The 26,409-nt window shown below is 45.7% G+C and overlaps 1 protein-coding gene across 1 annotated transcript in view; it reads left to right on the top strand.

Moving 5' to 3' along the window:
• Positions 1-8,403: 8,403 nt before the first annotated feature.
• Positions 8,404-26,409, top strand: part of LOC311118451 (thrombospondin type-1 domain-containing protein 7A-like) — a gene marked incomplete at both ends in the record, with an annotated part of 65,901 nt that continues 47,895 nt past the window's right edge. Inside the window, 6 exons of the mRNA XM_084193252.1 lie at positions 8,404-8,598; positions 11,427-11,673; positions 12,929-13,044; positions 14,434-14,566; positions 14,706-14,809; positions 18,157-18,351. Coding sequence (XP_084049378.1) covers positions 8,404-8,598; positions 11,427-11,673; positions 12,929-13,044; positions 14,434-14,566; positions 14,706-14,809; positions 18,157-18,351 — 990 coding nt within the window. The remainder of the gene's footprint in view (positions 8,599-11,426; positions 11,674-12,928; positions 13,045-14,433; positions 14,567-14,705; positions 14,810-18,156; positions 18,352-26,409) is intronic.

Below are 26,409 nucleotides of genomic sequence, written 5' to 3' on the forward strand. Positions count from 1 at the left end.
TTGGCTTGTAGTACTGAAGTGGTCCACCATTTGAAGACTGAAGAGAACAGCTTGATCTGGTTGGTTTGTGTGGTCTAATAGTCTAATAGGGCACAAATTGAAATCATTGTCTCAAATCATTGTGCCAAACCAAGACACTAAAGTCAAAGAGACGCAAAACTCCGCAATCCCCTTGTCACACAGATTGCATTATTCTCCAAGCGTGTCTGACACAGAGCAAACATTTGTTATGGCATGTGTAATAGGAAGCAGTGCACCTGGGAGGAGTGTAACTGATGCATTTTTTATGTGGTTTGGGAGGTGAGAGTTTTAGTCAGGGAAGACCGAAGGGGCCTTGTGTTTTAATCGGGGAAGACCGAAGGGGCCTTGTGTTTTAGTCAGGGAAGACCAAAGTGGCCTTGTGTTTAAGAGACAGAGTTTAATCTCAATAATTGAATTCGCCCTAATTTAATTAAGTTCAGAATAATGGAGAAAATAAGCATAGCTGACTTGAGAACTTAACAATAAAAATGATTAGGAGTGTGAGTTTTAGCATGGATGAATACAGGTGTAATTCACCTGTAAAGTACCTTAATAGATTCAATATATCTGAAATAGTTCACCTTAGTTTAAGATGATTAAATAACCCACCAATTAATAAAAGGGGACAGAAATGAGAAATGTAAATGGCTTGCCTTCACACTTTATTAATGATTCAATTAGGGACCGTGTATTGTAATTGTATTTTACATCCTGGGAATTTTCTGTTCTCTCTCGTTCGACTAAGATTCACCGTATGAATATAGCAATTATCAGAAGATTCGTGAACCATAGCACACTGCCTGCTAATGATCACCCTAGGGAGTGTGAGTGTGTGTGTGTGTCTGTGTCTGTGTGTGTTGGTACTTCTCAACCAGTTCTCATATTATAACAATAATCAAGGTCCCATTCACATCAGCCAGAGCTTCGTGCTGCCTGCACCAGGCTGTTGCCGTGATGATGACGATGGTGAAAGGCATATTAGTCTAATAGTCTGTTCTTTTCAGAGGAGGAGAATATCTATATCGTATGTTGAAAGATTTATGGTACAAGATGAATACTATTAGGAGTGAGAAAGGGAGATAACGTTTTACATAAGGTAGTAATATTGATGAGATGAAACACTAACACTAGTCTCTCTCAACCACCCTCTCTGCTCACAGCTTTCTCTCTCAACCACCCTCTCTGCTCACAGCTTTCTCTCTCAACCACCCTCTCTGCTCACAGCTTTCTCTCTCAACCTCCCTCTCTGCTCACAGCTTTCTCTCTCAACCACCCTCTCTGCTCACAGCTTTCTCTCTCAACCACCCTCTCTGCTCACAGCTTTCTCTCTCAACCACCCTCTCTGCTCACAGCTTTCTCTCTCAACCTCCCTCTCTGCTCACAGCTTTCTCTCTCAACCACCCTCTCTGCTCACAGCTTTCTCTCTCAACCTCCCTCTCTGCTCACAGCTTTCTCTCTCTACCACCCTCTCTGCTCACAGCTTTCTCTCTCAACCACCCTCTCTGCTCACAGCTTTCTCTCTCAACCACCCTCTCTGCTCACAGCTTTCTCTCTCAACCACCCTCTCTGCTCACAGCTTTCTCTCTCAACCACCCTCTCTGCTCACAGCTTTCTCTCTCAACCACCCTCTCTGCTCACAGCTTTCTCTCTCAACCACCCTCTCTGCTCACAGCTTTCTCTCTCAACCACCCTCTCTGCTCACAGCTTTCTCTCTCTACCTCCCTCTTCAACTCACCACTCCCTATTTCCTAAATAATTTTCATGCCTTCCTACCTCCTTATTCTCACCGCTTTCTATTTCCCTCCATCCCTCCCTACAGACACAGTGTATTGTGTATATTGACCCATTTAGCTAGGTGGTGAACAAGCCCAGCCCAGGTAGACTTTCTGTCTACACCCTGGTTTCTTCATTCAAGGTGGCCTCCCCATCCCTTCTCCCCAGTTATAGAGACAACATGGCTGCTGGCTGCAGTGAGCTTGCTTTTACAGCAGCACCCTGTTGAATCAGATTTAGTTACTGGTAAATTAGATTACCTGGCGCTTCTCCACACAGTCGGTTCACATTTACCCTGCCTGTCTTTCACATTAGGGTGTTTGTGTGTGTGTGTGTGCATGTGTGTGCCTGTGTGCATGTGTGTTCCCCACCCGGATGGAATGAGGCAGGGTTGAATAGAGGATATGTCAAACGATGTCTGGTGCTTTTCCATTAAGACACAGTTCAGACCCAGCTAGAGGAGGAAGGGGGGGGGTTTCTGATGTGAGGTGTGTTGCCTCTTTGATCAGTTGGGTAGCTTGCAGAGCCGAGGACAGACAGCCGTAGCTGGTTGTTTCTCCTCTGTGGGTTTTGCTGAATTGATTTCTAGACACATGCTGGACAGAGAAAGGGAGGATGGGGGGAGGAGGGGGATTTCTGAGAGGTGAAGGATGGTTATGATTTTTAAGCTAGAATCCTTAGTTGCTACATCCATTTTTGGACTGGGTATTCATTAATTATGAATACCCACTGATTCTTGAAGAATACAAGGTATAGAGATGGGATGACACATGAATTTAGTTCAAGTGTCGTGCCACATCAGAACCCAAAATATAGGCTTGATTTACCCCATTGTGTGTAAACAATGTAAATGAAAAACAAACACTGTATAGCCTCAAAACATGACTAAAACTATCATTTTGATATCCTGGATGGTCAGTCCTTGCATCCATAGCGCTGTCTATCAGACTTATCCCTCAGCTTTTTCACAAAACAGAGGCAGGGTGCCTGCTTTCTTATGGTTTCAATTAAGGATTCTAGATTTAAGGGTCCATGATTCAATACATTTGTTGTTAATTTGTATTGCAAATAATTTTTTTGTCATTTAGCAGATGCTCTTATCCAGAGCGACTTACAGTTAGTGAGTGCATACATTTTTCATACTTCATCATCTACTTCTTGCAAGGCATGAACCTCTTGTTTTACCGTCTTGGGTGTCTATAGACATGTGTTTCCTACCTTGGAGTGCTAATGAATGAAGCCAGACAGCATTCAATGTTTTCACACAAAGATGTCACAAAAGGACAGTCAGTCAGAAGCCAGGAGAATAATCAGTCTCATACAAACACTTTAATGATTTCCTCTCCCAATCTATCGCATGGAGACTTCCATTCCATTCCACCACCACACAAACACACACACACACACACACACACACACACACACACACAGCGGCCCTCCCAGTCCCTCTTGACTGGACTCTATTGATCCTCTGTTGTCTGCTGCTGATGAAAATGGATTTATTTCCCCCAAGGGGCTCCAGACATGTCATCAGACTGGCTGCTCCTCTGGTTCCTCCTGTCACTATGGGATTTTTATCACTGATACAGATAGGAGGGAGGGGACCATGAAAGAGAGATAGTATGGGCTGGAATACAATGGAGTGTGAAAAGGGCTTTCATTGATACGGAATAACCCACTGAGATGTGATAGGATGGGATAGGATAGAGCGAAGATAAGGCTAGGGTTGGAAGTTGAGATGGAAGTTGAGATGGAAGTTGAGATGGTATAGAGATGGGGTGAGGTATAGAGATGGGAAGAAGTATAGAGATGGGATGGGGTATAGAGATGGGATGAGGTATAGAGATGGGATGAGGTATAGAGATGGGATGGGGTATAGAGATGGGATGAGGTATAGAGATTGGATGAGGTATAGAGATGGGATAGAGTACAGAGACGGGATGGGGTATAGCGATGGGATGAGGTATAGAGATGGGATGAGGTATAGAGATGGGATGGGGCATATAGATGGGATGAGGTATAGAGATGGGATGAGGTATAGAGATGGGATGAGGTATAGAGATAGGATGAGGTATAGCGATGGGATGGGGTATAGAGATGGGATGAGGTATAGAGATGGGATGAGGTATAGAGATGGAATGAGATATAGAGATGGGATGAGGTATAGAGATGGGATGAGGTATAGAGTTGGGATGGGGTATAGAGATGGGATGAGGTATAGAGATGGGATGAGGTATAGAGATGGGTTGAGGTATAGAGATGGGATGGGGTACAGAGATGGGATGGGGTATAGAGATGGGATGAGGTATAGAGATGGGATGGGGTATAGAGATGGGATGAGATATAGAGATGGGATGGGGTATAGAGATGGGATGGGGTATAGAGATGATATGAGGCATAGAGATGGGATGAGGTATAGATATGGGATGAGGTATGGAGATGGAATGAGGTATAGAGATGGGATGAGGTATAGAGATGGGATAAAGTATAGAGATGGGATGGGGTATAGAGATGGGATGGCGTATAGAGATGGGATGGGGTATAGAGATGGGATAAGGTGTAGAGATGGGATGAGGTATAGAGATGGGATGGAGTATAGAGATGGGATGAGGTATTGAGATGGGATGAGGTATTGAGATGGGATGGGGTATAGAGATGGGATGAGTTATTGAGATTGGATTGGGTATAGAGATGGGATGGGGTATAGAGATGAAATGAGGTATAGAGATGGGATGAGGTATAGAGATGGGATGAGGTATAGAGATAGGATGAGGTATAGAGATGGGATAAAGTATAGAGATGGGATGGGGTATAGAGATGGGATGGGGTATAGAGATGGGATGAGGTATAGATATGGGATGGTGTATAGAGATGGGATAAAGTACAGAGATGGGATGGGGTATAGAGATGGGATGGGGTATAGAGATGGGATGAGGTATAGAGATGGGATAAAGTATAGAGATGGGATCGGGTACAGAGATGGGATGGGGTATAGAGATGGGATGAGGTATAGAGATGGGATGAGGTATAGAGATGGGATAAAGTATAGAGATGGGATGGGGTATAGAGATGGGATGGGGTATAGAGATGGGATGAGGTGTAAAGATGGGATGAGGTATAGATATGGGATGGTGTATAGAGATGGGATAAAGTATAGAAAAGGGTTGGGTATAGAGATGGGATGGGATGGGGTATAGAGATGGGATGGGGTATAGAGATGGTATGAGGTAATAGAGATGGATGGAGTATAGAGATGGGATGAGGTATTGAGATGGGATGAGGTATTGAGATGGGATGGGGTATAGAGATGGGATGAGTTATTGAGATGGGATGGGGTATAGAGATGGGATGGGGTATAGAGATGGGATGGGTATATAGTTGGGATGGGTATATAGATGGGATGAGGTGTAGAGATGGGATGAGGTATAGAGATAGGATGAGGTATTGAGATGGTATGAGGTATAGAGATGGAATGAGGTATAGAGATGGGATGGGGTATAGAGATGGAGGGAGAGATGAAAGAAGGATGGGATGGGAATGGGGATTTGATGGGGTAAGGATAAGGGTGGGGGTTGTGGCCACATCCCACAGATTTAGATCAATACGGTGATGGTTCAGGATCCCACAATCACTATCTTTTATTCCCATCACTATAGATCATTAACCTGATACGTATAGGAGTGATCGACAAAAGTAGGGCGGCAGGTAGCTTAGTGGGTAAGAGCGTTGGGCCAGTAACCGAAAGGTCGCTGGTTCTAATCCCCGAGCCGACTAGGTGAAAAATCTGTCGATGTGCCCTTGAGCAAGGCACTTAACCCTAATTGCTCTTGTAAGTCGCTCTGGATAAGAGCGTCTGCTAAATGACCTATTAATTTAATTAATTAATTAAAAGAGGGATGGGGTGAGATGATGGAAGAGGTTAGGGTGGGGGTTTGACTGATACAGAGGGGCGACATCAGAGTAATGGGATGGGTTTGTATTTATTATGGATCTCCATTAGCTACTGCCAAGGCAGCAGCTACTCTTCCTGGGGTCCGGCAAAATTAAGGCAGTTATACATTTTAAAAACATTACAATACATTCATAACAGATTTCACAACACATTAAGTGTGTGCCCTCACGCCTCTACTCTACTACCACATATTTATAACACAAAATCCATGTGTACATGTGTGTATAGTGTGTACGTTATCGTTTGTTTGTATGCATGTGTCTATGTTGGTCATTACATTTTTTGATGCAAAAATGATATGCACATTTTAGCTCAATCTTTAAAAAAAACATTTAACATTTACCCGTTACTCATAAATGATTTGAAAGTATCTGTTAACAGGCTGTAATTCCACAAGGCTATGAATCTGGAACTGATGCCTGATAAAAGCTAAATAAGTCTCTCCCTCTCCCCCTTCCTCTCTCTATCTCTATCTCTTAGCAGTGCTTAGTTCTGTTTTAGCTCTGGAGGAAACACTTTCATTCATGTTTGCAAACATCGAGAGGACCATACTACTTCCCATGTGCACAGCTGTCTCATCAGAGTGTTTATGCACATGGCACGCTACTGAACTTTATACATTTCCATTTGAGTAATTTAGCAGACGCTCTTATCCTGATTAGACCATTCACCTTAAGATACAGTAGCTCGGTGAGACAACAGCACATCACAATCGTATCAAGTACATTTTCCCTCAACAAAGTATTTATCAGCGAAGTCAGTGCTAGTGGGAAAAGGAATGTGCGCGAAGGGTACACTAAATTAGAAGGGTTGCAGCCACAGGGAGGGAAGCGTCTGTAAAAACTACAGGGAGAGGAGCAAACAGGTATAGAAAACACACACATAGTTGCCAAGCTACAAAACAACAAAATGAGATCATCCGAAAATAATAATACATCTGCATAATAACTCGGCAGAACGTCTTAGTTTTGGTGACAACACCGCTGCTTACAGCTGCTGCTGAAAACACAGGGGAGACTGAAGTACTAGCACTAAATGCCTAGCAGAGGTGAAAGACACACCTCCCAGCACTGATTGCTGATTACCTGGCAGAGGTGAAGAAAACACCCCCTACAATACAACACACTCCCAAATTAGCAACACTGTTGCACAAATAGGCTTGAGACAACGACAGTCACAAGTACTGGCCAATCAGGCAGTTCAAACACCAATGATTAGGTAGACTACTAGGGAAAAGAAGGCACTTAAATTCAACTGCCCTAACAAGACACTACCAACAGCTACTTATTGAATCAAAAAATATACTTGATATACTTGTTATACAGTACCATTCGTTCTGCCAGCTCCAATGGTGTTATGTATTAAGCATATGGAATATGTATGAGCAGTCTACACCAAGATACATTTTCACTGTAGATTGGAGGAATCTAAAAGTATACATTGGTAGAGGAAGTAGTATGTTTGTGTTAAAAGCCAATTAATACAAATGTGCTTGTATGTCACGTGTTTTGTTCATTCATGAATCTCAAGACGCTTTTTCAAGACATTTGGACAGAACATCATGGTCCAGTGACGTGTGTGTGTGTGCGTTTGTGCGTGTGTCTGTGTGTGTGTGTGTGTGTGTGTGAGAAGATGACAATGACTCAGTATCTGTTGTCTTAATGTCTATGTAACTTGACACAGTTGGAGATACACAAGGTTTTATCCAGCTTGCTTATGCATTAGAGATGCAATAATTTGGATATGAGCACATTTTTCTTCCAAGTGCACTGTCAAAGTCATGAGTAAAAGACTAAACTAATGCCTCACTGCCTGAATTAGAATTTAAATGGGTGTAAATATCCACTTTTATTCATAGGTTCTTGCTTTGAAAGAAGTTGTAATTCCCCAGATTTGTTCCCTCATATCCAATGGTTCTCTAGTCTGCCTGCTTGTTTGTCTGAGAAAGCAACCAATATTTTATGCTGGTGTAAACATGCATTGTAATGCCCAGTGCCTATTTTCCCCTCAGACTTGGTGAACATGTGGACAAATGTTGTGTGTGGTTTGTGTTCTCTTATAAGCCGGGTGGTTTGAGCCCTGAATGCTGATTGGATTAAAGCTGTAGTATAGCAGAGCGCATACCATAAGTATTTTTTACTGTTCTAATTACGTTGGTAACCAGTTTATAATAGCAATAAGGCACCTTGGGCGTTTGTGGTATATGTCCAATTTGTGAACAGATGTGCCAGATCTGATTATGCGATTTTGTGTGTGATATCGGCACATGTACATTTTAGTCATTTAGCAGACGCTCTTATCCAGAGCCACTTACAGTTGTTAGTGAATGCATACGTATTTTTTAAATATATTTTTTCATACTGGCCCCCCGTGGGAAACGAACCCACATCCCTGCCGGCAAAACCCTCCCCTACCTTGGACGACGCTGGACCAATTGTGCACCGCCCATGGGTCTCCCGGTTGCGGCCGGCTGCGACAGAGCCTGGACTCGAACCAGGATCTCTAGTGGCACAGCTAGCACTGCGATGCAGTGCCTTAGACCACTGCGCCACTCGGGAGTCACACATGATGCTGACTGTGTATTGTATATGTATGTAACAAAGATGGTACTACTGCTAGCCTCATATACTGTGTCTCCTGTCTCCCTGTGCCTCCAGGTGAGTATGTAGACCGCCAACTATGCCGTGATGCCATCCTGCCCATGCCTGTCGTCTGTGAGGTGCCTTGCCCCAAGGACTGTGTCCTCAGTCCCTGGACCTCCTGGTCCCTGTGCTCACACACCTGCTCCGGGAAGAACACTGAGGGAAGACAGATGAGAGCACGCTCAGTACTGGCCTACAATGCTGGGGAAGGTGAGACCACAATCACACAACACACAGCGTCAGACCTGGTCCCAGATCTGTTTGTGTAGTAGAGCCAACTCCTATGGTTGTTGTCATGCCTAACATAGGAGTTGACCTATGGGAGTTGGCAAGACCACACTAACGTATCTGGGACCAGGCCACACAGCATCAGACCGGGGGTTCAAATAGTATCTGTTTTCTTTCAAGTATGTTGAGCGTTTGATGGAGCCTGCCAATAGTGCATGCCATATGGGCAGGGTTTGCACTTTTCTATTGGTTCTGTTGCACCAGATGAGCTCGATCAAAGTATTTGAAATAATATTTTTTTCCCCCATTTGATCCCAGTTCTGCACAGCATGCAGGAGAGTATCTGATATCTTATATGAGGCTGCTGAAGCAAGCATTTCACCATACCCTCAGTCTTTGCTTCTCTCTGTCTCTCTTCTATGTTCCATGAGCCAAATTGTCAATATTTTATAAATTATTCTGTATGTTCCTCCTCCACAGCGACTGCTCAGGTTGTAGCCTGGGTTACTGTGATGCAGGGTAAGGTTCTGTGATGTGGCATAGTCACAAGGAATAACAAGCTTGGAAACTTTAGGATAGATGTCTGTACTACTCTCTGGAGCTACATTTTCAATGTTTAGGTTCAAAGCGTCTGAGTGTGAAGTGTGAAGTGCTTAGAGCCCTAGTGCTTAGTATTCTTTATAGCACCTTTCACAAATGTATGAATGGTAATACAAATGCATAACTTTGCATTTACCTTCCTTTAAGGTCTATCGCGGGTGCCCAAGGTTCCTGCACTCTTCGGTACTATCATGTCCTATACTCTTAGAATGCAGTGTTCCCATTGATGTAGTTATTCAGCTCTGTAGATGTTATAAGTAGATGTATGTAGTTGATATACTGTATGGCTACCTGGGTACCAATATATTTCCCTCACTGCCTGGTCAGCATAATTTCATGCCTGTACTATGTAAAACATTTACAGACTCTCAACAGTGCCGTGCTAGTAATGAGCATTCGTTAGTGTTAAGTGCTGCCTGATACCCTAAGGAGAGGAGACTGAAACCTTAAGGAGAGGAGACTGACACCCTAAGGAGACTGAAATCCTAAGGAGAGGCAACTGAAACCCTAATGAGAGGTGACTGAAACCCTAAGGAGAGGTGACTGAAATCCTAAGGAGAGGCAACTGAAACCCTAAGGAGAGCTGACTGAAATCCTAAGGAGAGGTAACTGAAACCCTAAGGAGAGCTGACTGAAACCCTAAGGAGAGGAGACTGACACCCTAAGGAGACTGAGATCCTAAGGAGAGGCAACTGAAACCCTAAGGAGAGGCGACTGAAACCCCAAGGAGTGGAGACTGAAACCCTAAGGAGAGAAGATTGAAACCCTAAGGAGAGGAGTCTGAAACCCTAAGGAGAGGAGACTGAAACCCTAAGAAGAGGCGACTGAAACCCCAAGGAGTGGAGACTGAAACCCTAAGGAGAGAAGATTGAAACCCTAAGGAGAGGAGTCTGAAACCCTAAGGAGAGGAGACTGTAACCCTAAGGAGAGGAGACTGAAACCCTAAGGAGAGGAGACTGAAACCTTAAGGAGAGAAGACTGAAACCCTGAGGAGAGGAGAAGTGTAGAAGGGGGAGTCTTGTCAGTAATGGAACAAGTGCCTCTGGGTTAGATTCTTACCGTCCAAGCTGCCAGTCACGCCCTGAGAACCCATCTCTATACAACCCACACTGAGCTGTGTCATCGCCTTGCAGTAGATCAGCATGTTGTAGCCCATTGTATAGCACTGCTACAGCTCTTGTTGATATCCTCCATTGGACCATAGCAAGACAGTGTCTGTGGCATATTCAAAATACCCACTCAGGAGAGAGACTTTCTACATTATGGATTTCTCTAAATGGATACTGATATGCTCTGGCATGGGGAGGATAGTCACGCTGTCATCACTGCAGAAACAGAATCAGGCTGAATGCCTCGCTTCATTTATTAGCCTTCCTACACCTCAGCAGACAGACACACTGTCCAGGATAAATCACAAGCGGTGTGTGCTGCGAGTTTGTGTGTGTGTCTGTGTGTGCGTGTGTCAGACGCCAGGTGTGGGCTGAGTGTAGCATGAAGTCCTACAGACTCAGCTCTACTAGCTATCTGCTATCACACATGCTGATTGAGGACCTCCCAATTCAGGCCCAAATCATTACTTGAGATCTGCGTAAATGATGGATTGGTGTCAATTTGAGCCTTGTGCCAAAATTCAAGTGGTGTGGTGATCTCAAGTTAGGCTCTCAGGGAGTAGAGAGCAGTTTACAGTCATTTGGAGAAAATAGCAGAATATAAATGACTGGGTAATTTCATTTCAGGGAGAAGTGGGTTGAGCCTGTAGAGTATGCCTAAGTAATAATTACAACAGGCTATGTTAGGACACACTCTCATAATGAGACAAAGGATTAGCTGAGGTAGCCAAACCCACAAGTTACAGTTCAGTAAATAACAGCGGTATGGAGAGTTCGCCTTGTTTTACATGACGTGAAGGTTTCAGGGACGGTGTCTTAGAGAGCTCTGTGACATAATATGGAGGGAAAGGAGGTTCTTCATTGTTAAGGATGTAAGAAAAGATAACTCCCACACAATATCACCTCTGCATGATTTTTATGGTCAGAGACCTTCTACAGTCAAGGCAAACCACATTCATGTGACTGAGAGGTATCTCTTGCATTTGAATGTGATGTTTGTGTTTCTGCTTCCTCTTTGGGGTCTTTTTGATAACTGCTGTAGTGTTTTATAAATACAGTATATTTGATTGATTGACCATTTGGTTGTTGTGTGTTTGACAGGCGGGGTCCAGTGCCCCAACAGCATTGCTCTCCAGGAGGTGCGGAGCTGCAACGACCACCCTTGTACTGTGTACCACTGGCAGACAGGGCCCTGGGGACAGTGTATCGAGGACACCTCGGTCCCCCCTGCCAACTCCACAGGGGCCGGGGTCGGGGTCAGGGGAGGGGACTCCTCCTGCTCTGTGGGGATGCAGACGCGGAAGGTCATCTGTGTCCGGGTCAATGTGGGACAGGTGCCTCCCAAAAAGTAAGAGTCCTTCCTTCAAAATAAGAGTTCCTTTTTCAAAGTAAGAGTTATATCTTCAAAGTAAGAATTATAATAATACATGGTATTTACATAGCGCTTTTCAAAGACCCAAAGTCTTAGAGTATGAGTTCTTCCTTCAACGAGATGACTGAATACCAATATAAGTAGTATATGACTATAATATTTGTGTAACGTGATAGAGGAAATTAAATAAATTAAATGTGAGTAGAGCGGTTATACTTATGCTGATGTGGTGTAATATGTATTCAGGGTTCCATAAGCCTTTGCTAAGCATAAATCAAAGCACGAAAGCACAGAGCCTTTGACCCAGCATCTATCTGTGGAAGGAACAATATCCTATTGTTTCCACTGTCTGTCTGGCTGCGTAGCTGTGAGCTGATGGGTTCCTTGATGGGTTTCTGCCTAGTTTCCAGACAGTTGTTCTAAAGCATCTGGGTTCTCCATCCCTACCACCCTAAGGGTATCTTCAGGGGGAAGTGAATTATAATAATGAATTAGCTATTTATTTATTCAGCTTTAATAGTAGCATTATCCTGGTAGGATGAGCTGGAGCTACTAGACAGACTGGGGATGAGCTAGGTCCCACGCTGGGTATGGTAATGAACCCTGGACAGTTTTATTCCTGAGGTTTATGATTCTCCCATCCAGGGTTTTATTTTACCCAGCTACCACTACACACTATCGCACCATGCTGCTCTGGGACTCACACACATGAACATTGATAGGGTTTATTTGTGGTGTCAAATTGCCACAACTGTTAAACTACTATCACTAAACTAATGGACCCACTAGGTGTGGGACGATATATTAATATATCATAATATCAAATAATGAAATCATATAATGTCATGAATGAACGGTATGATATACTTATGAGTTCATTACCATTTAACAGGACATTAATGAGTTAACAATGTAGCACTGTTACAGAGGCAATATGATGTTCAAAGCAATAGAGGGGCTCAATCTGAAGCCCTAAAACCAGTGATTCATAATATACTGGGAGAATCCCTGCAGTATTCCTTAGACCAATGACCCGGTATTGATATACTGTGTACCGTAAACAGTTATATTATTTTGACAAGACAAATATGCATTCATAAACATAAGCGGTATACGCACACATCTCTACACATTCATCAACTCATCAATCAAGTACAAGGGTGGAGCGAAAAACCCGCAGACACTGCCCTCCGTGGAATGAGTTTGACACATCTAGATGATGTGATTTCAGGTGTCCGGAGAGTATTCGTCCTGAGACGGTCAGGCCCTGCCTCCTGCCATGTAAAAGAGACTGCATCGTCACCCCCTACAGCGACTGGAGTGCCTGCCCTGCCACATGCAAAGCAGGTACCTACTAGCCTTCTCAATATTCTCAAGGATACACAGCTATTAAAACAATGTACAGCCTCTCAACTCACTCAAGTACACATCATTTGAAAAAATGCAACTATGTCAAGAGATGTACAATATGCCAAGCAGGTACATCCTATTATTGTCAAGTATGCAATACAGTACATACAAATACAGAGCAGTCTGTCCAAGGCAAAAATGCTCAAGAAATGGAGCCTATGCCATATGGTTTTGAAATGAGCATGTGCTTCAAAGCATGTGAAGGAATTAATTACAACAGGGAATTCTAAATAATAGTGGGTCTGTCGTTAAGTGTTTGCTTCCTGGTTTCGACAGCCCCGACAAACGGACAAATCTGATAAACAAAACACTTGCACAATTATACAATTATTTCTCTTCAAATATTGCAGTTCGAGCTGACAGAATCATCAAGTCAAAACTGTAATTCACTTAGGAGCTGTGACATCCTAGAACAGCAACCAACAAACACGCATTGATGCTTGACAACATCCTTCTATATAAAGAACTAGAACAAATGCCGCTAATAAGCAGAAAGTGCCTGGCCAATTTAAAGCGATTTGCCCGCACTGCAACAACCTCTTTGTCAGCTAGAAAATGCTTGTTAGCATACATGTTTATGTGATTTCCATTTCCTTGGAGTGAGTGTTATATTCATGAAATACTTGACATGACTACTCTCCAGAAACATCTGCTAAGCAACACTTAGTCTAAAGAACAGTCGTTGGGCACCCAGATCATCTGGCTTTACTAGGAGTATTTGGTAATGGATTTGTCATTCTCCTATGAGAACCATCGCAGCTGTCAAGATAACAGAAGATCCTACCATATTAATATAGTATCTATCTCCTGTAGCTAGCTACCTCTATGGATCATACATTGCAACATGGACATGGCCACCGCAAATGGATTCTGATGGACTTCTTGTAAGGGCAATATAACCTCCACCACCCAATCAGTGAGGTGGGTGGACACCAGCAGAGAAGGGAAGCCCATATCAATCAATATACCAAACTTGATTTCATTACCTTCTCTCAGAACTGGTCAGGAAAGTACATATCTGCTGGAGAACACCAGACTAGAGAGCTGGGAACCAACTGTGCTCCTTCATTATGTCTTCGTGTTCTTCATGGTCAAGGTTAATGACACACAGCTGCTAAAAGTAAACAGCAAACAAAACACTCTTGTTTTACAAGGACATTTTCAAGGACCTGTGATTTGCAATTACTCAAGTAGATAACAGGCATTCATCATGATAATTTTCCACTTCTAGAGCTGATGGAAGTTGCTTGATTACTGCTGTTATTGTGCCTGTCTATTGATTGGGACAGTGTGTGAATAAAGTGTTTTTCTATGGGTTCTTTTAAGGTGGCAACACGAAAAGGAAACAAAACAGGAAACGCATCATCATCCAGCTGCCTGCCAATGGGGGACAGGAGTGCCCGGAGGTGTTGACTCAGGAAAGAGACTGTGAGGCGCCGTCTGTCTGTTTGGGATACAGGTAAGGCTCCATCACCCATCAAGACCACTCTGCTCGATATGTAGTCTCTTTTGACTAAAGCGGTGCCAAGTTAACTAGAACAAGACTTCGACTATGGCTCTCAAAATGACTCAGCTGTGTCCTGTTTCTTGTACTGCAGGTGGAAGACACACAAGTGGCGGCGATGCCAGTTGGTTCCCTGGTCCGTTCGTCAGGACAGTCCTGGAGCTGTGGAGACCTGTGGGCCTGGGCTGCAGGCTAGAGGTGAGCAACAAAATCCTGCATGCACTATCTACTCAATTTGATTCTGGGGGCGAAGTGTTCAAATCTGAACTGACGGAAGTATAAGAAAATACTTTTGTCATGAGAGACCTTTTTTTTATATTCTTTTGACCATGGATTAAATTAAGTATATTATTTTTGCATCTTGGCCTACTTGGGTTTTTCCTTTTCATGGTTTTGAACTTTACAGTCATGAGAGACTACCTATAATCTGGTAACTATTGGATACAGGTAGATATAGACCCTTCTGAGGGTTCAGACTCCAGTCACATTCATATAGTCTGTGAAATACTTTCAAATATTTTATATGCACTTGATTTAACTTGCATGGTACTATGCATGTGACTGTGGAAGTGTGTAGGATTGTTGATGTGGTCAAGCACCCTGATAGAGCATGTGAGAAGGGGAGCTGGGCATCAAAGTAACACCTTGGGCTGCGTCCATCTTTAATCTCCTTCTAAATGTTACGCTGGGACTCAAAGGAGGATGTGAAGGTTAAATAACCTCTATCCAAATCGTCTATCCAAACCTCTTCCCTCTAGCCCTACCAGGCGTGAATTAGTTAAATTTAGGTTAAAACACAAAATGTAAGTTCCGGTGGATTGCTTTGTGTTGAGCTCGACGAGCTTGACATAGCGTGGCAACAATGCATCTATCTGACTTCGATTTACAAAATGGCGGAAGTTAGTGAATTGAGGGCAAAGAGTTTTTCTTCCACTCCTTGCACCAGACCTCTAATAGCATCTTGAAGTAGAATACCATTATCTGATCAGATGATGAGCACCTTTCAACCTCCTTCTTCACTCTCCACATTAGGCCCCATTACCTGTAATGGTATCTGTGTAAACATTGACGCAGGGGGAGAGAAAATTCAAGACAGAGCTCTTGCTCCTCCTCACTCAATGCTATCTGTTCAGTCTGTTTGGGTGGGAAAGTCAATAGACATTACACTACGTTCAGTTTCATCACTTACAGTTGTTCTCGCCTCTGTGTGTGTTACTAACTGAGAGAACCGGAGACAGTGAATATGAAATGTAACCCTATTCTCTACAGTGAGGGAAAAAAGTATTTGATCCCCTGCTGATTTTGTAAGTTTGCCCACTGACAAAGACATGATCAGTCTATCATTTTAATGGTAGGTTTATTTGAACAGTGAGAGACAGAATAACAACAAAAAAATCCAGAAAAACGCATGTCAAAAATGTTATAAATTGATTTGCATTTTAATGAGGGAAATAAGTATTTGACCCCTCTGCAAAACATGATTTAGTACTTGGTGGCAAAACCCTTGTTGGCAATCACAGAGGTCAGACGTTTCTTGTAGTTGGCCACCAGGTCCCACTCCTCTTTGCAGATCTTCTCCAAGTTATTAAGGTTTCGAGGCTGACGTTTGGCAACTCGAACCTTCAGCTCCCTCCACAGATTTTCTATGGGATTAAGGTCTGGAGACTGGCTAGGCCACTCCAGGACCTTAATGTGCTTCTTCTTGAGCCACTCCTTTGTTGCCTTGGCCGTGTGTTTTGGGTCATTGTCATGCTGGAATACCCATCCACGACCCATTTTCAATGCCCTGGCTGAGGGAAGGAGGTTCTCACCCAAGATTTGACGGTACATGGCGCCGTCCATCGTCCCTTTGATGTGGAGAAGTTGTGCTGTCCCCTTAGCAGAAAAACACACCCAAAGTATAATGTTTCCACCTCCATGTTTGACGGTGGGGATGGTGTTCTTGGGGTCATAGGCAGCATTCCTCCTCCTCCAAACACGGCGAGTTGAGTTGATGGCAAAGTGCTCGATTTTGGTCTCATCTGACCACAACACTTTCACCCAGTTCTCCTCTGAATCATTCAGATGTTCATTGGCAAACTTCAGACGGGCCTGTATATGTGGTTTCTTGAGCAGGGGGACCTTGCGGGCGCTGCAGGATTTCAGTCCTTCACGGCGTAGTGTGTTACCAATTGTTTTCTTGGTGACTATGGTCCCAGCTGCCTTGAGATCATTGACAAGATCCGCCGTGTAGTTCTGGGCTGATTCCTCACCGTTCTCATGATCATTGCAACTCCACGAGGTGAGATCTTGCGTGGAGCCCCAGGCCGAGGGAGATTGACAGTTATTTTGTGTTTCTTCCATTTGCGAATAATCGCACCAACTGTTGTCACCTTCTCACCAAGCTGCTTGGCGATGGTCTTGTAGCCCATTCCAGCCTTGTGTAGGTCTACAATCTTGTGCTTCTGTGGACAGGTGTCTTTTATACAGGTAACAAACTGAGATTAGGAGCACTCCCTTTAAGAGTGTACTCCTTATCTCAGCTCGTTACCTGTATAAAAGACACCTGGGAGCCAGAAATCTTTCTGATTGAGAGGGGGTCAAATACTTATTTCCCTCATTAAAATGCAAATCAATTTATAACATTTTTGACATGCGTTTTTCTGGATTTTTTTGTTGTTATTCTGTCTCTCACTGTTCAAATAAACATACCTGTCACGCCCTGGCTCTAGGGACTCTTTTATGTTGAGCCAGGGTGTGTAGTGTCTATGTTTTGTGTTTTATGTTTCAGTTTCTAGTTCATGTGTTTCTATGTTGGCCGGGGTGGTTCTCAATCAGAGGCAACGTGAATCAGCTGTTGCTTGTTGTCTCTGATTGGGAACCATACTTAGGCAGCCGTTTGGGCAGTTGTGTTTGTGGGATCTTGTTCCGTGTTGGTTTGTGTTTGTTACCAAGGACTTCACGTATCGTTTTGTTGTTTTTGTTCGTGTGGTGAATATATAATAAAGTATGTTCGCATTCCACGCTGCGCATTGGTCCAATCCTTTTGACGATCGTGACAATACCAAAAAAATATAGACTGATCATTTCTTTGTCAGTGGGCAAACGTACAAAATCAGCAGGGGATCAAATACTTTTTTCCTGTATGTAGTGCACTACTTTTAACTAGATCACTACAATTTGGAATGCAATGTAGTGAGTCACACCACCTCGCAATGAGTCATTTCAGATCCCACAGTGACAGTACTGTTGGTTAATCATCACTTAAAACACTGTCAGGTCTTGATCGACTGTGATGGGACTGCCGTGTTTAGCTCCAAATGCAGCCAAAGGGCATTAACCAAATTAGATTGTGAGTCTCCCCTAGTAAAAAGTGACCAACTTGTGTACCAAAGCGTATTGCCTCACACCATACCAACCTCCAACACCCCCTCATTCCTTTTTCTTTCTTTCTTTCTTTCTTTCTTTCTTTCTTTCTTTCTTTCTTTCTTTCTTTCTTTCTTTCTTTCTTTCTTTCTTTCTTTCTTTCTTTCTTTCTTTCTTTCTTTCTTTCTTTCTTTCTATAGCTGTCTCATGCTGGAAGCAGGACGGGGGTCAAGCGGACATGGGAGCATGTCTGAAGTTCGCCAGCTCCATGCCCTCTCTAACCCAGCCCTGCCAGTTCCCATGCCAGGACGACTGCCAGCTAACCGCCTGGTCCAAATTCTCTTCCTGTACACAGGACTGTGTGGGCGTAAAAACCCGCAAGAGGATGCTAGTGGGTGAGTGGACTGGAGTGGGCCGTACAAGTACAGTAAACTAACTAACTTAGTCCTCTTTGTCTCTGAGTGGACTGGAGTAGGCCGTACAAGTACAGTAAACTAACTAACTTAGTCCTCTTTGTCTCTGAGTGGACTGGAGTAGGCCGTACAAGTACAGTAAACTAACTAACTTAGTCCTCTTTGTCTCTGAGTGGACTGGAGTAAGCCGTACAAGTACAGTAAACTAACTAACTTAGTCCTCTTTGTCTCTGAGTGGACTGGAGTAGGCCGTACAAGTACAGTAAACTAACTAACTTGGTATTTGGTATTTTCTAAGGATTTAAGGATCCCCATTAGCCGCTGCGAAAGCAACAACTACTCTTTCTGGGGTCCGCACAAAACATGAAACATTACATAATACAAAACATTAATAAACAAGAACAGCTCAAGGACAGAACTACATACAGTAAATGTTAAATGTCACATATAGGTCAAATACATAAAACATAATAATCTTGTGTGGTACCGATGAGTGTCCGATCTGTGAGCCAACTGCTTGAACTGGCAGTTCGGTACCTTCAACACATCAATACAGTGCACAAAGACCAATAGTACTCCAGAGCTTTTTACTATAATTCTTTATATCATTTATCTTTGTTTCATAGTATATTTTCTTCTTCTTTTTGTTTAGTTACGTGATTTCTCAATTTACTGTATGTTTGCCAATCTGCTATGTTGTCAGACTTATTTGCTATTCCCTTTGCCTCATCCCTCTCAGCCATACAGTTTTTAAAATCATCATCTATCCATGGGGATTTGGCAGTTTTAACTGTCAGTTTCTTGATGGGCGCATGCCTATCAGTAACCGAAAGAAGCAGTTTCATAAATGCTTCAAGTGTGGCGTGAGGTTGTTCGTCATAACATACATCAGACCAACAAATCTTTTTCATATCTTCGAAATAAGAATCATTGATTGTTTATACACAATTTTAGGTTGTCTTTGTAACTTTGGTTTTTCCAGATATGGCTATTATATTATGATCACTACATCTGTAGGGTGTGGATACTGCTTTAGAGCAGATTTCTGCAGCATTAATAAAGATGTGATCAATACACATGGATGATTTAGTTCCTGTTCTGTTTTTAAATACCCTGGTAGGTTGACTGATAACCTAAACCAGATTGCAGGTAACGGTTACAGCTTGGAGCTTATTTTTGAGTAGACAGTTTGATGACAACCAGTCAATATTTAGGTCACCCAGAAAATATACCTCTCTGTAGATATCACATACATTATCCAGCATTTATTGTCCAAATACTGACTTTTAGCACTCAGTGGTCTATAGTAACTTCCTACGAGATTAGGCTTTAGGTGAGGCAGATGAACCTGTAGCCATATTACTTCTGCATAATCTGACATGAGATCCTCTCTCACCCTAACAGGAATATGACTCTGGACATACATGGCATCACCTCCTCCATTTGCATTTCTATCTTTCCTATATACTGTATTCTATAACAATGTATACTGTAGCTACTACTGCATCATCAAAGGAATGATCTAAGTGTGTTTCAGAGATGGATAGAATATGAATGTTTTCTGATGTTAATAAGTTGTCAATTTCATTAACCTTGTTTCTTAGGCTACATATGTTAATATAGGCTATTTTCAGTCATTTTCTGGGTTGCTTGTGTGTTTTTAGTGCTATTCTGAAAGGCTGATCCGAGGTAGACATGTCAGTGACATTTATATTTAAATCAATGGTACTGAGTGGGCTGCCCACAGTGGGCTTCTTCCTAAGGCAGACAGTTTCAGTGTAAACAGTGGAATTCAATTCAGTGGAGGCTCCTCAGAGCAGGCTCCTCAGAGGAGGAAGGGGAAGACAATCCTCCTCAGTGAATTTAATAAAAATAAAAATAATGAAACATAAAAAAACTACTAAATATATTCACGTCACCAAAAAATTGAATAAAACACACTGTTTTGCAATGGTCTACAGTAGCCTTAACAGCAGTCTGTAGGGTAACACCATGGTGTAGCCAGAGGACAGCTAGTTTCCGTCCTCCTCTGGGTACATTGACTTCAATACAAAACCTAGGAGGCTCATAGTTCTCACTCCTTCCATAGACTTAAACAGTAATTATGACAACCCGAAGGACATCCTCCAACCTATCAGAGCTCTTGCAGTATGAACTGACATGTTGTCCACCCAAGGAACAGAGAATTAATCTAGTACTGAAAGCATAAGTGTCACGCCCTGACTCAGGGGACTCTTATATGTTGAGTCAGGGTGTGTGTATTTGTTTGTGCATATTCGAGCGTGACAGAAGATCCCACCAGACCTGGACCAAGCAGTGTGCCGAGGAGGAGGAGAGAGGATGGACTTGGCAGGAGATAAGAGAAGATCTGGCAAGAAAGATGGAGGCCCTGAGGCCCTGATCAGGGTGGAGAGGCAACCCCAATAAAAAATGTTTTGGGGGCACACGGTGTGGGCGACGAGGCAGCAGGAGGCCGCGACAGTTAGGAGAGGAGGCCACCAAATTACGGGGGCTATTGGTTCAGAGGGAGCAGAAGGAAGGTGTAGAGGCACGGCGAGAGGAGCTGGTTAGGCAGCAGAAGGAGCGGGGGTTAATCAAGGAACCCAGTCCTGCTCCTCGCACCAAGCAAGTGGTGCGTGTCGCCAGTCCGGTCCGGCCCGTTCCTGCTCCCCGCACCAAGCCAGTGGTGCGCGTCGCCAGCCCGGCCCGGCCTGTTCCTGCTCCTCGCACCAAGCCAGTGGAGCGCGTCGCCAGCCCGGCCCGACCTGTTCCTGCTTCTCGTACCAAGCCAGTGGTGCGTGTCGCCAGCCCGGCCCGGCCTGTTCCTGCTCCTCGCACCAAGCCAGTGGTGCGCGTCGCCAGCCCAGCCCGGCCTGTTACTGCTTCTCGTACCAAGCCAGTGGTGCGCGTCGCCAGCCCGGCCCGGCCTGTTCCCGCTCCTCGCACCAAGCCAGTGGTGCACATCGCCAGTCCGGCCCGGCCCGTTCCTGCCCCTCGCACCAAGCCTGTGGTGCGTTTGTCCAGTCCGGCACGGCCCCGTGCCCGTTCCACCGGTGCCTGGTCCGGCACCGGTCAGCTGCTCCACTCCGGAGACAGAGCAGTCCGCTCCACTGGTGCCTGATCTAGTTCCGGTCAGCTGTTCCACTCCGGAGCCAGAGCAGTCCGCTCCACCGGGGTCCAGTCCTGCTCCGGTCAGCGGCTCCACTCCGGAGCCAGAGCAGTCCGCTCCACCGGTGCCCAGTCCAGCTCTGGTCAGCGGCTCCAGTCCAGACCATGACGTCAGCCCCTCTCCAGGTTCGGGGTCTCCCACACCAGGGTCCAGACAGGGCCTGGTGTATCGTGGGAGGAAGGAGAGGGGAAGTAGCGCGCCGAGGTCCAGACCAGACCAGGGGCGCAACAGGGAGGCGGAGAGTGAGAGGTCGTCACGCCCCGAGCCGGATCCGCCTCCGAGGCGGAATGCCCACCCGGCCCCTACCCTGTTATGTTTATGTTGTGCGGTCGGAGTCCGCACCTTTGGGGGGGGGGGGGGTACTGTCACGCCCTGACTCAGGGGACTCTTATATGTTGAGTCAGGGTGTGTGTATTCTTTGTTTGTGCATATTCTATGTGGGTTTTCTAGGATGTGTATTTCTATGTTGGCCGGTGTGGTTCCCAATCAGAGGCAGCTGTCGCTCGTTGTCTCTGATTGGGGACCATACTTAGGCAGCCTTTTGGCACTAGTGGGTTGTGGGATCTTGTTCTGTATAAGGTTTGGTGTGTGTTACCTTAGGACTTCACGTGTCGTTAGTTTATTGTTTTGTTGTGTGTTTATTCGTGTTAATAAACATGTTTGCATATCACGCTGCGCCTTGGTCCGTCCCGTCCGTCAACGAGCGTGACAATAAGCTACTGATAGCTAGCACTGCATAAAATGTGGTGAGTAGAGAGAGAAAGACAATAGTTGAACAGTTTTGAACAAATTAATTTCTTTAAAAATTAAGGAGAAGTGAGAGAGAGAGAGCTAGCTATATTTCGTTGTATTTTTTTCACTTTCACTTAGCTAGCGAATCCTGCTAGCTAGTTTAGCCTACTCAAACAGAGAGGGATGCTATGTTAGCTAGCTCGCTATGGCTATCCAACACTGGAACTCTTCCAAGTCAAGGTAAGCTTTTGATTGTATTAATTTATTGCCACTGGGGCCCGCATGTGTAACTGCTAAACTGCTTGGTAACTGCATTATTGTAGCGGGTTTACTAACGAATTAGTTCTAGTAGCTATGTTGACTATGACGTTAGCTAATATGGTGACGATGCAGGCTGTGTGTAGTGGTTAGGGGTTATAATATGAAGGTTTGGCTTGGTAAGGTTTCTTCGCCTGGTCACAGACAGCTGATGTGTCCACAAGCAAAGGGAAAAGGTGAGAGGAGGAGAGTGCGTAGATGCGAGAAGAAATTAAACAACGAGCAAAATGTTTGTATGTGGCTATGAAACTGAACTGTGTTTGCATGTGATCAGGGGTGTATTCATTCGCCGATTCTGTTAGAAACTCTCGTTTGCAACTGTTGGACTAATGATTACACCCTATATCAGCTAGATTCAGGCAAGAGTGTGCAAGGCGGTATTGAATGTGTCACTGTCTGTCACCTTGATTACTCCAATTTTTCTCTCGACCTGTGTGCACCTACGTTGTAAACTTTTATTCATAGGCTAGTGTCAGTAGCTGAGTGTAGATGCGGTGTGGAAATCAAGCGAAGGAAACACGGGCGTTCGTGAACAGACTTTAGTAAACGAAAGCAGCACCAAACAGGCGAACAGCCAACCCAACCGGGAGGCAAAATAAAAATTACGCACAATAAACACAGTGCGTAAAACGACGATAGCGCACACAGTGCGGACTCTCGAAAAACAACAAAACACGAGAGTAAATACAGAGAGCAACAGCTAGACAAAAAACAATCACACATAACACCTGACCCAACACACTATAACTAAATAGGAAACAAAATCAAACACTAACAAGGGACAGGTGTACAAACAGACAAAACCAAACAAACATGAAACATCGAACGGTGGCAGCTAGTACTCCGGGGACGACGACCGCCGAAGCCTGCCCGAACAAGGAGGAGGAGCAGCCTCGGCCGAAACCGTGACAGTACCCCCCCCCCTTGACGCGCGGCTCCAGCCGTGCGCCGATCCCGGCCTCGGGGACGACCAGGACGACGCGGAGCAGGGCGCGTAGGATGACCCCGATGGAACTCGGTCAGCAGGGACAGGTCTAATATGTCCCTCCTCGGCACCCAGCACCGCTCCTCCGGGCCGTACCCCTCCCACTCCACGAGATATTGGAGACCCCCCATCCGGCGTCTCGAATCAAAGATGGACCTCACAGTGTACGCCGGAGCCCCCTCGATGTCCAACGGGGGCGGAGGAATCTCCTCTATCTCATAGTCCTGGAGAAACCAGCTACCACCGGCCTGAGGAGAGACACATGGAACGAGGGGTTAATATTCCTGTAATCAATAGGCAGTTCTAACCTGTAACACACCTCGTTCAACCTCCTCAGGACTTTGAATGGCCCCACAAACCGCCGACCCAGCTTCCGGCAGGGCAGGCGGAGGGGCAGGTTTCTGGTCGAGAGCCAGACTCGATCTCCAGGTGCGTATACAGGCCCCTCACTGCGGTGGAGATCGGCGCTCGTCTTATGCCGACGGATGGCCCGCTGCAGATGGACGTGGGCAGCGTTCCATGTCTCCTCCGAGCGCCGCACCCACTCATCCACCGCAGGGGCCTCGATCTGGCTCTCGTGCCAAGGTGCCAGAACCGGCTGGTACCCTAACACACACTGGAAAGGGGTTAGTTGGGTGGAGGAGTGGCGGAGAGAGTTCTGCGCCATCTCGGCCCACGGAACGTATCTCGCCCACTCCTCCGGCTGGCCCTGGCAATAAGACCTCAGAAACCTACCCACATCCTGGTTGACACGTTCAACCTGCCCATTACTCTCCGGGTGGTAACCCGAGGTAAGGCTCACCGAAACCCCCAACCGTTCCATAAAGGCTCTCCACACTCTGGAGGTGAACTGGGGGCCTCGATCAGACACTATATCCTCGGGTACCCCGTAATGCCGGAAGACATGGGTAAACAGAGCCTCAGCGGTCTGTAGGGCAGTAGGGAGACCCGGCATGGGAAGGAGACGACAGGCCTTCGAGAACCGATCCACAACGACCAGGATGGTAGTATTCCCCTGTGAGGGGGGAAGGTCTGTAACAAAGTCCACCGAGAGGTGGGACCAGGGTCGTTGTGGAACGGGCAGGGGTTGTAGCTTACCCCTGGGCAAATGTCTGGGCGCCTTACACTGTGCACACACCGAACAGGAGGAGACATAAACCCTCATATCCCTGGCTAACGTTGGCCACCAGTACTTAGTGCTAAGGCAGTCCGGCCGATACCTGGATGTCCAGAGGAGGGGGACGTATGAGCCCAATAAATGAGGCGATCGCGTACCTCGAGCGGAACGTACGTCCGACCCACTGGACACTGTGGAGGACTTGGGTCGGTGCGTAACGCCCGCTCGATCTCTGCATCGACCTCCCATACCACCGGTGCCACCAGACAAGACTTTGGTAGTATGGGAGTGGGCTCAACGGACCTCTCCTCCGTGTCATACCGCCGAGACAGGGCATCTGCCTTCCCGTTCTGGGACCCAGGGATGTAAGTGATTTTAAACACAAACCGGGCTAGAAACATAGTCCAGCGGGCCTGGCGAGGATTCAGTCTCCTAGCTGCCCGGATGTACTCCAGGTTACGGTGGTCCGTCAAAATGAGGAAAGGGTGTTGAGCCCCCTCAAGCCAATGCCTCCACACCTTTAGGGCCTGTAGCACGGCTAACAGCTCCCTGTCCCCTACGTCATAATTCCGCTCCGCCGGACTGAGCTTCTTAGAATAAAAGGCACAGGGGCGGAGCTTAGGTGGTGTGCCAGACCGTTGTGAGAGGACGGCCCCAATACCGGCCTCGGACGCGTCTACCTCTACCTGGAATGGTAAAGCGGGATCCGGATGCGCCAACACCGGCGCCGAGGTAAACAGGTCCTTCAGTCTCCCAAAAGCCCTGTCCGCCTCAGCTGACCACCGCAAGCGCACCGGACCCACCTTCAACAGAGACGTTATGGGAGCTGCCACCTGTCCAAAACCCCGGATAAACCTCCGGTAATAATTCGCAAAACCCAAGAACTGTTGCACCTCTTTCACAGTGGTTGGGGTTTGCCAATTACGCACCGCTGACACCCGGTCAACCTCCATCTTCACCCCTGACGCAGACAACTGATAACCCAAAAAGGAGACCGACTTCTGAAAGAACAGACATTTCTCTGCCTTGACATATAGGTCATGCTCCAACAGTCTCCTCAACACTCGGCGCACCAGGGCTACATGCTCAGCTCGGGTAGAACTGTACACCAGAATATCGTCTATGTACACGACTACTCCCTGCCCCTGCATGTCCCGGAAAATCTCATCTACAAAGGATTGGAAGACTGAGGGAGCATTCATTAACCCATATGGCATGACGAGATACTCGTAATGACCGGAGGTCGTGCTAAATGCTGTCTTCCATTCATCGCCCTCTCTAATGCGCACCAAGTTATATGCGCTCCTGAGATCCAATTTTGTGAAGAACTGAGCACCGTGTAATGACTCCGTCATAGTCGCAATCAGAGGAAGCGGATAACTGTACTTCACCGTAATCTGATTGAGACCGCGGTAATCAATACACGGGCGCAAACCTCCATCTTTTTTCTTCACAAAAAAGAAGCTCGAGGAAGCGGGTGAAGTGGAGGCCCGTATGTATCCCTGTCTCAGAGACTCGGTGATGTAAGTTTCCATCGCCTTCCTCTCCTCTTGAGACAAGGGATACACATGGCTCCGCGGGAGTGCTGCTCCTAACTGGAGATCTATCGCACAATCCCCCCGTCTATGAGGCGGCAGCTGCGCCGCCCTAGTCTTACTAAACACCAGTGTCAAATACTCATACTCGGGGGGAATATGCAGTTCGGGCATTTGATTTGGA

This window comes from Coregonus lavaretus (genome assembly GCF_964263955.1).
Source record: "Coregonus lavaretus genome assembly, contig: HAP1_SCAFFOLD_2597, whole genome shotgun sequence".
Lineage (NCBI taxonomy): Eukaryota > Metazoa > Chordata > Actinopteri > Salmoniformes > Salmonidae > Coregonus > Coregonus lavaretus.